Below are 14,430 nucleotides of genomic sequence, written 5' to 3'. Positions count from 1 at the left end.
CGTCAGGGTGAAATAGTGCAATATCTTCGCTTTTCTACTTGATTTTCTTATCGTTCATGCTGCCATCTAGCGAACACATGTATGAGTATCAATCAATATTAATTATAAAATAAGGTTGAAAGCCCTTAATTTTGTCTTCTTTTTTGTTCCGTATTCATTTATTCTTTATAATTAGCCAAAATATAAATATTTGAAGAATTAAAAAGGTTGCATTTAGCGTTTATGATGGAAAAAAATGAAAAATAGACTTTTTCATTTACATACATAATTATTTACTTTAGTGCAATCTTATAAAGAAAAGAGAAGAAGAATGTATTATTTTTGGTTACACTTGGTGTAAATGGATGAATAAATAAATTTTCAAATTTAGTAACATATAAACATGATAAAATTCAAATTGCTTATAATTGTTAGTAATAATAAAATTATTCAAAGAGACAGGAATAAAGTAGCATTATTAAACGTTTTTTCATTTGGGTTATTCTGAATAAATATACATTGTGCATTTGCATGAAATAGACTTAGGATATGTAATAGCTACGATTCATAAAAAGAGTAATTTAAAATTGGACGACAAACATTGGACGTTCTTGGGAATTGGTATTTGTTACATTTGGAGGATGTAAAATTAATCCTCTGAACAAAAAATTAAATTAACCTCAACTAATGAAAGTACTCAATAAACTTCGGTAAAAAATATTTTAGAAATGAATAAAAAAAGTATTAATGGAATTATTTCCTTCCTATTCATTTACTTTTTACACTTAGTATTCATTATTAATTAATGCCAGGTGAAAAATAACTATGTACAATAGAATAAAAGTTATTAAACTAGTTTGTTGATAATCATGTCTTTAAAAAGTGAAAAAGGTGAAAAATGTCAGTTAATTAAAAGTGAGCAACAAAAATTTTTAATTGGAAAAAAAATCAAATTCGTTTACAACAAATTTAGTGATGAACGTATCAGTTTAAAATATGAGTTTCAGTTTTACATCAAATACAAAAAAAAAAAAAAAAAGCAATAAAACCTTTTAGTCTGCAAGACGCTCATATGTTAAACATTTTCTATGCTAAAATTCTACATGAAAATATTTTTATTGTAATAATGATAAAGGTTATTAGAAATGACTACTTAACATCAGAGTTTGTGATTTTTTAATTTTCTATTTGAATCAAAAAACTCGGATTTTTTTTTTTTATTCAGTTTTTTTTTTTTTTTTAAATCTTGAAACATTTGTAGATTAGGGTTGGTTGGGGTACTGGGTCACTGCTGTAAGTGAGTCACCCCTCTAAAACTGAAATATGGATAAACAACTCTTCAAACTCTCTTTGATTTAGCACATATTTGGGATTCGTGAAATTTTTCTAAGTCATAGCACTTAGTCAAAAAAAAAAAAAAAATCTTTTTTTTTTTTTTTTTTTTGCGAGTCCAAGCAACATTTTTCAAAGAAGTGTTTCAAGATTAGTTTTTATTATTTTTATGATAGTTAATTTTTCACTTATAGTATAACTTAAAGTTCATACAGCAACAAGAATTTTTGAATAAAATATTATTAATAAGTGTTTAAGAGGAGGGGTCCCACTTACCCCGTACATTTTTGCTATGCGTGGTAATTGGTATTATACCCATCTACTAAGTAAGTGGGTATTATATCTACCTCCTCACTATCGGGTAATTGGGGCCCCTATAAAAAATGGGGGTCTCAAAATAAAGAGCAACTATGATTAAATATTTGACAAAGTAAGTTAAGTATTTGAAATAAAAGACAACTATGACGACTTAGTATAGGAATTGATAGTTGAGCTAAAAATTGCCAAAACTGATGATTATGTATTTGTGAAACGTTCGATTTAAGTAGGTCTAATGTTGGAAGTTGATGATACAAATTAAAAATAGTGTTGAATTTTCAAGAACGAATAGAAATAGTGACACTTTTTCTTGGCATTGTGCAGATGATGTTGGGATAATTACTGAGGATGAAACGATAATGGTTCTTTTTTACAAAGACGCAGTCATTTAGTGTTTCCAATTATTTTTTTTATTTTATAATTTTGGCAAATTTACTCAAATTGATCTTAATCAACTGTATAACGTCCATTAAACACACCTTTATATGTAAAAGTAAAATATATATCCCTATAGACTTTCAATAAATTTCACAAACAAACTTGCTTTGTTTTTCGTTTTAAAATTTTCCGTGATACAGATTTAAAAGACAGTAAATATCTTATAAGTGGATGATGCATTTACAAAAATATAATTCACACTAAAAATGTACCGCACCGCATTTTTAGATTTGCTTCATTTAAATTTAAATAGGGAAGTTGCAACCTATTAAATGTTCATATTTTGGCTATTGGATATTGTTAATTGATCTCTCAAAACTAAAAAATTCACCATCGCCGAATTTTAAAACACCGTGGTTGATTTTTAATGAATTTTTAAAAATCCACGCGCAAAAGTGCGCGCTTCTGAAACGTCACTAGCCTACGTCACAGGGCGCGAATGGGCAGCCTTCCGCCGAAGATCCCTTGTTTTCGCTAGGAACATTTTGAGCGCGCTGATATTTTTATTTTTTAAAAATTCAATAATCCTTTTGAACACACAATGGAGACCGGATTAGTTAAAGCACAATCTAAATAATCTTCCTCATGTAACATCAATGAGGATATTCGAATATTTCCGAGAGGATGAGAGGTTTAATGTTCCAGAAACGCGAGGAGTTAAATGCGATTAGATAAGCCTTTTACGTTTCGTCTTTGAAGTCGAATGCGTGACTTTCGGCTTCTCCCCTACCGGAAGGCGCATGCCATCACTTCCTATGCCATCTGACGTCACAGGTGCTTGAACTTTAAAAATTAATTTAAAAAAAAAAACTACTTATCGTATCGCAAAAATTTTTTCACCTATGATGTTCATACACGTTACTCTATCATATAAAAATAAAATTAAAAAATCGAAAACTTCCCTATTAAAGGGGGTGACCCATTTACCCCTTACTCACGCCCGGCTCCTGGGGTAGGCGGCCGCCTTGGGTGGCAGATTTTAGGGGCGCCAAATATCGAAGTATGAAAATCTGTTTCAGCGTCATAAGATTTACTGCTTCAAGGCTAAAAGTACAAATAATTTAGAGTGTGTATCAGTGCTTGGACATGCAAAGAATATATATATATATATATATATATATATATATATATATATATATATATATATATATATATATATATATATATATATATATATATATATATATATATATATATATAGTTCGGAATATAACTGAAAATTCAATTTAATTTTAGAGGCGGCAAATTGCGTGGTTTAAAAGTCTTTTGAAAATATTAACATCCGTTTCAGTGATATAAGATGCACTACTTTATTAATGAAAAAGACAACTTAAAGTGTGTACCACAGCTTGGATATGCAAAACCCATATTATTATTTTATATTATGATAATTATTACTCAATGGGGGTGATTGGGGTGCGGCACTAGTCAATATCGCCTAGGGCGGCAGAACTACTAGAGCCCCTGCCCTTACTATGGGGTAAGTGAGAGCCCCGTCCGATTTTTTAAAAAATATAATCGTTAAGAATATTTAAAGCATTTTAGAAAATAATGAAGAACGTTTGTTTATTAATAATATATAAGATAAAAAAAGACAATAAGTTTAAAATTTTTTGCTTCAAAACTTATGCATAAGTTTTCAAAAACGAACTATTCTCAAAAGGGGTCCCACTTACCCCAACCAACTCTACTTTACATTTAAAAACATAATATACTTCCTACACAATAGGTGAAACAGCAACTTTTTAGCTATTTGCATTGTATGGCAGTAGCTATGTTTGAATGATAGGTATAAGTAGACCAGTTTCAACACAAATAATGTATGATTCAAAATAAATTTAACTTTAAAATTTAAAAAAAGGTTAATAAGAATTTTTATTTTGAACTTTTGGTGCAAGTCTAGAGGCATAGTCCATAATAAATTTTTGTCATAAAATGTCTGTACATGTACATTGTGCATAGTAATCTACAATTTTTCCCCCAGTCTCTTCTCCCCCTTTTTTCAAGCAGTTTTCAAGTATAAATTTCTCTTTTCTTAAACTGAAAACTGCCACACATGATGATAGAAGTCTTACAATGACAATTAGAAATCCTTCAGAACAAATTTTGACTATCAACCGCTAGGTTTCAAATCTAGCTGCTCTGCCCCCCCCCCCCCTTCCCCCAGCTACTACCACCAATCCTTCAACTATATACTTCTAGGAAACAGTGGTACCCCTATTTCCTATTATTATATGTTTCATATTTTTTAGAAGAAAAAATCTTAAAATTTGGCAGTTTTCTATGTTTATCAGCTTTTAGAGTCTACAAAAGTTCTGAAATAGACTTAATTGGGGTGAATAAGGCAATTGTTAAAACTTGATCATAAACCAGCCTGAACTGATGAACCTTTTAGCTTACTCTTAAAATTAGCATTAGTATAATATATCAATAAATTCTTAAGATTCATAAATAGGTTATAACGTTTAGATAAGATGCGATTTTGTTTGACGCTTTGCTTAATCTGGGGTGCCCCTCCTTCTAAAGGAAAAGTGCACCCCCCTCCCTAAATGTCACGAAGTGTTCCCCCCCCCCTTAACAAGAGCTCCACAAAATTGAGAAAAATACTCCTAAAAACAACCCCCATACAAATTTCAATGGATCAGTCTGCGGCATGACCCTCCCCCCCCTTTGGTGGGCACCCCTGGCTTAATAATAAGGTTTCCATCATCATGTACATTTTTAGTGTAAAATAATGTGTTAAAGCAATTACTTTACTTAATAGGTTTACTTAATTACTTTACTTAAAGTAATTGTGTATAAGAAAAAATACAATTTTTTTATATATACTTTTTACCGAAGTGCAATTTTGGAATAAAAGCAATATTGCAAGAATAATCTATGTAGTTTAGCCAGTTGAAGTTAAGATTGTATAATGCAGTGCAGTTAAATTTAGAGCAATACATTCTAAAAATACAAATTTAATTAATAAAAATAAAATAAACTGATTTTAATCAATGATTTTTGTTAAAACAATTTCTTGATTTAAATCAACGGGTTTTTTTTTCTAAATTACTTAATTTAAATCATGATTTTTATCATAACTTAAATCAAGCTGATTAAAATCAACGAACACTGCTTAACATTAAGTAAGATTGTCAAGCAGTTAACAATAAGTATTAACAAAATCGAAAGCGTTGTACGGTTCCAAATTATGAACACATTGAGAATTAAAAAATCTTAACAATTAGAATTATAAAAAATGGTGCTCATATTTTAATATTTTGTTGTCAGTCAAGAACTTTTTTTGTAAACGTTTTCTTAAATTAGTCAAGTGCATGCTGGGTAAAGTGACATAGTTCAATTCGTTTACTTATTCAATCATTTTAAGTATTAATTCATTAAATAACTAACAATTGCCTTATTCACCCCAATTGGATTTATTTCAGAACTTTAGTCGACTCTGAGCTGATAAGAAAATTGTCAAATTTTAAGAATTTATCTTGAAAAAAGTATAAAAGTTATGATTCTAGGAAATATAGTAGCACCAATGTTTCCTAGAAGTATAAATGAATGATTGGTGGTAGTAGCTGTTGAAGGGGGGGGGGGGGGAGCAGACCAGCTAGAGTTGAAACCTAGTAGTAACGAAATTTGTACGAAAGGATTTCTAATTGTCATTGTAAAACTTCTATTATCATGTGTGACAGTTTTCTTTTTATAAAAAGAGAAAATTTTGTTTGAAAACTGCGTGAAAAAGGGGAGTGAAGGGACTTAGAAAACATTCTAGATTGCTATGCACAATGTACAAACATTTTATGATAAAAATTTACTATGAACTATGCGTCTGGACTTGCACTAAAAGATCAATAATGATAATTGATATCTACAAATGTTTCAAGACTGAAAAAAAATCTAAATAAAAAAATCCGAATTTTTTGATTTAAAAAAAAGTTAAAAAATCACAATCCCTGATGTTAAGTAGTCATTTCTAACCTTTATCATTATCACAAACTATTTGCATATAGAACTTCAACATAGAAAATGGGTTTCACATATGAGAGTCTTGCACAGTAAAATATTTGAGTGCTTTTGTCTGTAGTTGATGTAAAACTTAAACTCATATTTTTAACTGATATATTCATCACTAAATTTGCTGTAAACGAATTTGAATTTTTTTTTTTTCATTCAAAAATTTTCGTTGTTCACTTTTAATTAACAGACATTTTTCAGCACCATTTTCATTTTTTAAAAATATGATTATCAACAAACTAATTTAATAACTTTTTTTCTATTGTAAGAAGTTATTTTTCACCTGTCATTAATTCATATGAATGCTAATTGTAAAAAGTAAATGAATAGAAAGAAAATAATTCTATTAATGCTTTTTTTTTTCATTTCTAAAATACTTTTTAGTGAAATTGACTGAATACTTTCATCAGTTGAGGTTACATGAACTTTTTTGTTCAGAAGATTAATTTTACATCCTCCAAAATATATCAAATACCAATTCCCAAGAACGTTCAATGTCTGCAATTTTTTCGTCCAATTTTAAATTACTGTTTTCATGAATCGTAGCTATTACATACATTAAGTCTATTTCATGTGAATGCGCAATATACTTACTTATTCAGAATAACGCAAATGAAAAAAAAAAAAAACTTTAATAATGCTCTACCTTATTCTTGTCTATTTGAATAATTTTACTATTACTAACAATTGCAGACGATTTGAATTTTATCATGTTAAAATATTACTGAATTTGAAAATTTATTTATTCACCCATTTATACCAAGAGTAGCCAAAAATAATGCATTCTTCTCTTTCCTTTATAAGATTGCACCATCTAATGTAAAATCATGCATGTAAATGAAAAAGTATTTTTTCATTTTTTTTCACCGTAAACAAAATTATTAGCCTTTTTAATTATTCGAATATTTATATTTTTGCTAATTATAAAGAATAAATGAGTACTAAAAAAAAGAAAGAAGGATGGCCTCCATTAATAGGGCTTTGCAACCTTATTTTTATAATAATTATTGATCGATATTCATACATTTATCTACTAGATGGCAGCATGAACGATAAGAAAATCAAGTAGAAAAGCGAAAATATTGCACTATTTCACCCTGACGCTTTCAAAATCTTTCGGTCTCTAACCAAACGTGACAGAATTTTAGATCTCATGCCACCTGAGCATGTAGATGTAAACAATGAGCTATTGCCAGTATTTACAAAATTAAAAAAAAAAAGTACAAACAAACCAAACCGAAACTAGGTTTTTAGCTTAAATAAATGAAAGTCAATTTATCCGAAAGAGATGACTAACTTTTATAAAAAAGACGTCAAAACTAACTCAACATGGAGCAAATAAAAACATAATCTTTCTCTTTGTGGGGGAAAATCAAAAAGACTGACTCAAAAATTGCTCAAATAGCAGTGGAAGTTTCAGCCGTGTTTCGTCGATGCAAGGAGTCCTTTCTTCAATGTAGATTAGATGATTAGAACAAAAGCAATCCCCAAGCATGCATTTCATTTCATTAAAAACTGTTTTTCTTCTTAACATTTATGTATTTTAGTCCAACCAACCAATTTTTTTCCGCTCTTTCTTTATCTTCAGTTTATTAATAATGGGAAAAAAAATATGAAAAGAACAAAACAAAACAAATAAAAATCTCAGCAAGGGTGTTTGTTTGTAACCGTATAACAGCAAAACAGCGTGCTTTTGAGAATGATGGCGGCAAATTTTGAGGTCCGTGTCTTGCTGAGGAAAACATTCATTTCATTTGCTTTAACATTTTTCTTATTAGTGCACTTCATCAACTCAGCAAAGCTAACTGTACCTAGAATTCTTTTACCTTACAATACGGGTGTTTCCACGAATTATACTTTAGAAGTGAAAGAAGGAGGTTGTTATAAGTGGTAAATGTTTTTATTAAATGTCTTGTTATTTTACTGAGTGTAAATACTTCTCAGCGAAATTATCGTATTTTATTTACGTTTTCTACTATTATTCATTGACTATTGCTCAACGTGTCGTAATCAAGTTTAAAAAAGGAAATTCTGAAAATTTTGATTTTCCTTTATAATTGTCATAGTAAAGTTACTCTTTGAAATATTGGGTGTTTAAACTTCCATTTACCCACCTTTTAAATATAATTACGAAAAAAACCCCTAAGAAATTTGTTTGGCTAGTTGCAACTCTTTGGATTATATTTTCCTTGGGTTTGGAAATTAGTTCCACAAAAACTACAGCAGGAGAACCTTTTTGTCAAAAACCAATTGAATGTTGCAAATAGAGAAACTTTGGCACATTTTGGAAAAATGATTCTACCATCGGATGAATAAGTTGTGGAAGTGACCAACTCTTGTGATTCGTTGGAGATACTCCTAAATTTTGACACTTTTTCCCGAACTCAATAATAAAATTAATGTCTCCCAAATTTTTATCCAAACAACGAATTTTCAAATAAGGGATTTTTCCAGAGGTTATAATTTTGGGAAAAATATCTAGAGCAAACAGTCGAGGCTGTGGTCCAAGTGTGGACTGTGGAAGATGAAAAAGTAAACCGCCCTAACATGTTTTGAAAGCATAAGTTGCATTTTTATGTTGGCCAATGGGATTTTTTTTAACAGAAAAATAAAGGAATAGAATAAATATTGGTCCTAAGTGTTCAAATATTTTTAAAGCTAGTAAAGTGACGAGTAATTTTACTAGCTTTAAAAAAAATTTTCCCCTTTTTTATCACTTTCTTTTAGTATTTTAGAAGTAGTTGCGTGACATATTTAAATTTAATCGCGTTCTAAAGGTGGGCGCAGAGCTTGAATGGTTAAGAAGCGCATACATGTAGAGAGCGGAGTTGGTTACAAGCATGTGTAACAAGGCTACAAAAAAAGAAGTAAAAAGCAAATTTTAAGCAATATTTCTTCAATCGTAATCAATATTACTTCAGAAAAAAAAAGCAATAAAAAATCGTAATTGTTAACACAAATTTGGCGCACAATAACTTTACATTTGTTCAACAAAATTATATGGCTTTAAATTAGGTTTGCAATGGCAGGACATGTTTTAAAACTCAAGATTTGGTCACAATTGCAAAATTTGGGCAATTTTTGTAATTCATTCCAGCAAGATCTTTACGGCCAATACTAAATATTTGTTTAGCATCCTGAATACAGTGAAATTCTGTTACAACGAACCAGGGTTGGCTTTCTGCCGGCAGAAATGCATCTTTAAGAATTTTAACTTTATTTAACTTTTAACGTAATTACTGAATAATATTCGTTTAAATAAACTGATATATCAAACTTCATTTCATCATTGTAAAAAAATAAAATCCTATGCTAATTTCCTCGATTTAGTTTAGAAAGAAAACTTTTCAACTGCAGATGCTTTGTAATATTTGCATTAATCTAACAAAGGACAAAAATCATATGGGTTCTTAGGCAAGAGGAGTGACATACAGAATTAAACAGGCATTACTGATAGTAATTTGCTTGCTTTATATGCTTCACCTAAATTGCTTGTGATTGAAATTATCATGGTGCTTCAAGAAGAAAGTGTCGGAATTTTACTTGCCAATATTAACCTCGATTTTGTATGTACCTAATGTCACAGCTTTGCAAAACAAATTGGCCCCATTTCTCGAAACTTATTTTCCAGTCAAGTTTTTACCCTTTCTCAGTTACTAGAAGGTGGACCAGTTTGAAAAAATATACAATAGATGAAAATTTCACAAACATTGTTTGTTCCTTGATGCATTGCCCTGCTAGCTCTACTGTTGCAAGAATATTCTTAAGTTCCTCATTTGTGTACATTAAATTGAGAAAACTGTTTGGATTTTTGAAAGCACCTTTTCTAAGAGGCAACTGCAGGGTCCAAACAAAAACATTTGTTCTACCAGTGGTTTTAACCGTCTTGGCAGAAACTTGCCAACCCTGCAACTAACACTAATATTACCCGAATTTTCATTTCAACAAAATGAATTTTTAGTCCCAATTTAATTACTGTTACATTGCTTGGCTTTCCATTACAATGAAATTCCCGTTACCATGATCAAAACGTTTGGTGTCATTCCGTTGCATTTCGACTAACATGGGTTGGGAGACCATTTTTAATTTTATAAAAATATTTAATCAAAAATATTATTAAAAAAAAGTTTTAAAAGGAATTGAAATTTACTTTCAGAAAAGATCCAACTTAATTTTTCTCAAATTATACTTAGTCGAAAACTGCAAGTTAGCATGTTTCGGAAAAATTCTATGGTTTACAAAATGCGATACAGATTTTCAAAGATTTCGAAAAGTACTAAAATCTGGGGAAATTTTTCTAGTTTTTGTGATATAAATTAGTAATTTTGTCGGTATTAAATAAAGCAAGGTGAAATAGTAAGCAAAATTAAGTCTTTGAAATTATCTCATGAAGGGAAAGAATTTCTGCAGTAAGTGGTGGATAAATTGCAACTTTTGCGAAAATTTACATTTTAATTAATTTCTAGAGAAAAGAAAATTGTTATGTTACTTTTTGTCACACAAAAAATAAGCTTCAACAGCTGTCATTTTCAATAAAAATTAATGTGTAGATTTTTCCTTAAGCAGGCATGGGGGGGGGGGGGGGACTCGAAATATTTGCAGTCTGGAACACATCACCAAACTTGCAACCACATCTAGTGTTGGGGAAATAAAAACTGTCTGCACAATAGGAGTGTCCATTGGAGGAGGTTTTACTATGTATTGGAATATCATATATGAAAAATGTTACATTAGAATTTCTTCTACTTCATGAGATAATTATTTTCAAACACTCTTATTTTGCTTACTATTTCACCTTGATTTAAAAAGCACTCGGATTTTTTTTATACTTCTAAAACTAAATTAACATGACTTGACCAAAAAACTTTTACAGATGTCAGTACATATCAAATTATTTGCATGTTTAAGAATAATGGCATATTGTCGCCTCAGAGCAATAGTAAGATATCTTAGTGTTATTTCCGAGATTAGATGTCCGACTGTTGCTCTGAGGCGGCAATATAGTGAACCTTTGAATTTTCTAAAAACATCATTTGTGACCCCTTAAAATGAAGGAAAAAGAAAGTAACTCTTTTAGGTTTTGAAAACCTCTCCCAGAAAGATTTTCTGACTGGGCCACTGGCTTCACACAAGTATGCTTACAAATTTCTCTGGAAAACTTGTTGCATTCTAAATGTACAATTGTGAGGAGCTTTTGATAGTTATTGTGCACAACCCCTCCCCCCCCCATTTTTGCTGTTAACAAAACATTTAACTATTTCATTTCAAAATACACATTTTCTTTCGGTTTCCAAAGAGAGTAAGTTAAGAAAAAAAACTAATTTTTTTTGCTGTGTTTATATCTTAAGAGTGGGAAGAATAAAAAATTTCCTTAAGTTTCTCTCTAAAAAATATGTTGAACTTGAGGCAAAGTCTATCTTATCAAAAACTTCCTTGCTCAAGATGTTTACATTGTGATTTATTCATTTTTATTTGTAACTATTTGAAATTACTGCATATTTTATTTATTTTTTAAGGAGCTCTAGCCGCTATGACCTTGTATCAGTTATTCCTCTTCCATCAGAAAGAGAGCGAGCCACATGTACAACAAAGGCATTAGTGTCTGCTGTGTCAAGATATCCTGAGCATAACAATGCCATCATATTGGCTGAAGATGAAAGTAATTGAATTTTGCTAATTAAAATATATGTCTTTGTCAGGGTTACCAGATTTAAGAACAGTAAATACGCGACAGGCTTCTTAGGAGTGAAAATGGGGAGGGGGGGGTATTTTTGAGATGTCGCTGAAAATTCAATCTCAACAAAGCATCAAACCTCACAAAAAGTCGCCTATCAAAGTATAGAAAATAGTTTTCATTGCGAATGACAACGCATGCTCAGAGATGTATTTCCAATATTAGTCAATGGGCGAGGAAAAAGCAACCATTCGGCTCCTCATGGTCAGCCGCAAAAACAAAAACATACAAATCAAAACAAAAAACAATTTTTTTATTTGCTGCCACATGATTTTCTTACTGCTCATTATTTCATTTTTTGTTTTACTTTATTTTTTCCCTTAAAATATTGTCTCGTTCTGTAAAATATTGTTATCAACTAGAATATGGGACTTTAGCCGTCCCGTATGGAAGTTTCCGAGGATGCGGTACAATGTTTCAAAATACCGGACTGTCCCTTGAAATCCTGGACGTCTGGCAACCCTGGTCTTTGTACAACTGAAATGTTAACCTTGTATGCAAAGTTAAAGAGAGTAAAACATTTAAAATTTACTAATACCAAAAAATAGCTAAATCTTGTTTTGATTTTCAAGAAACCCCCTTTTTCAGTGCAAAGAAATAAAATTATGGATGAAGATATCCAACATTTTTGTCTTTGCATTTGCAAGCTCGACTATTGAAAATGGGGAAATTTTCAGATGGGCAATTTCCAACCCCAAAGCAAGCTTCAGCAATTATATTGCTATTTGAGGTTTTAATTTCAGCATTTATTCTAGTTCAAAAAGTATGTTGAACAAGAACATTTTAAAAGACCATTTATGTCTTGGAAAGGCCCTTTATAATACAGTCAAACCTCATCAATACGGACACACATAAAACAAATTAATGCCAAGTGTAATTAAGGTTCCTTTAAGTTTGTTTTAACGAGGAACGACTGTATTCACAATTCCAAGAACATTGATGTTCTATTTCGCTGATCCTCCTCGAGTTGATCCTATTAGTCACCACAGCCTTCCTGTTGACACCCATTAGTTTGAGGTCCTTTTCGACATCGTTCTTTCAATATTCGAAAAGTAACTCTTATGATGGAGAAAGTCTATTGCCAAAAGTAACTATATTATGAACGTTAAAAATTTACAAAAAATAAATCTTAGAAAAAGAACAGCCTAAGCTTGCATGCAAAATGCTAAGAGCCTGGCTATAACATCCAGATACTGCAGTTTTGTGCTTGTTATTTACTCGTCAGTCTGAAATAGTTGATAACCGAGCTGGAGGCATATGTTCTGTTATTTAAGCTGAGATTACCAACAAACTCGTTGCTAAAATTAATTTAGGGAGAGATGGCAAGCAATGGTGTTGTAAAACTCGAAAATGAAGGTAAAGTTTAGGTAATAAGTGGTAAGTCCCTTAAGTTTGGGCTAAAGCAGAACAACATGAAAAGTACTGATATAGTGACTATTCTAGACTGAACAAGGGAAACATTGCTGTCTCTGGATGTAATGTAGGCTGTCTGTATTTTGTAGTTTTATTTTAGCCCTGGCTTGAGATCAGTACATAGTACTTATTAACTATGCCTTCAGTTTCAAGATATTCCATATCATGGCTTACAGTCTCTTGCTCGTGTGCTAAATCACTTTTAACTATTTGTTGGTAATCTCAACTACAGCAAGGTAGAGGTGCAGATTAGCGGTAGCCACTCGCCAATTGGCGACCAAAAATTTTCAATGGCTACCAAAGATTTCAGCGCCGATCGCCACCGGGTGACCAAAGGGGAAAAAAAATCTCCCCAAGTTGAAGTTATCGATTGCACTGTGCTTTTGGATCCAGTTTTTCATGCTGTGGTGACTCGTCTAGACGCGAGGTCACTTACTGACCTTCAAGAAAAGTTGAAATGTTGCCCCTCTCCTCGCTGATTCGTTGACCACTTCCCGTTTGCTACACCTACACTGCGTTCGGGGCTTAGAGAATTGTTTGGGGAGGGGGGGGGGTGGAAACTGAAACCCCTCCACGGTCCAGCAGACATGATCCCCGAACCCAATCAAGGTCAACACCGCAGCATCTGCAGTGCCTGAGGAGGGGAAATGTAAATACGGCGGCGTAACTAATTCTGATGACTTTTTAAAAGGTTGAAAATGACGAGTAGAGGTAGCTCAAAGAGAATAAAATTGGATACATCTTCCAAGACTTTATTTCAGTTCTTCAAAACGAAGACAACCAGCATCAAGTCAGTTCATTTTTCATTATTATTGAAAAAAAAATTTTTTTTTTTTGGAAAGATTACTGTAACGTGTGTGTCAAACTAAACATGGCACCAAATACATTATTTTTCTGCTGTATAATACGCTATCGATTTAAAAATCAATTTTTAGAAGTACCAAATTACTTTAAAGTGCCCGACTTACACCGGTGTCATGAAACTTTTCACGACTTGCTTCGCGAAAATCTCCTTCCCTTGTTCCTTTTACATCTTGCGAATATTTTAATATATTATTTTTTTTTCAATCTGAAAATATTTTGACAGATGCAGCGTTAAATTAGCTTATCTAATGTTTAATTTTCATGACTTTTTATTTAGGGAGCCATATTAAATTTGAAATCGTACTTCATGCGAAAAATTGCACTTCGTGATTTAGATTTCAATC

General features: G+C 31.3%; 1 protein-coding gene across 1 annotated transcript in view; it reads left to right on the top strand.

Annotated features, from left to right (window-relative positions):
• The first annotated feature begins 7,777 nt into the window (after nucleotides 1-7,777).
• The window catches only part of LOC129216429 (nuclear pore membrane glycoprotein 210-like), a 191,021-nt gene continuing 184,368 nt past the window's right edge, over nucleotides 7,778-14,430 (top strand). The window contains exons 1-2 of the mRNA XM_054850644.1: nucleotides 7,778-7,965; nucleotides 11,592-11,734. Of these exons, the coding sequence (XP_054706619.1) occupies nucleotides 7,778-7,965; nucleotides 11,592-11,734 (331 nt within the window). The remainder of the gene's footprint in view (nucleotides 7,966-11,591; nucleotides 11,735-14,430) is intronic.

Source organism: Uloborus diversus, chromosome 2 (assembly GCF_026930045.1).
Source record: "Uloborus diversus isolate 005 chromosome 2, Udiv.v.3.1, whole genome shotgun sequence".
NCBI classification, from domain to species: domain Eukaryota; kingdom Metazoa; phylum Arthropoda; class Arachnida; order Araneae; family Uloboridae; genus Uloborus; species Uloborus diversus.
Note: the sequence above shows the minus strand (reverse complement) of the source record. Positions and strands in the feature narration are given on the sequence as shown.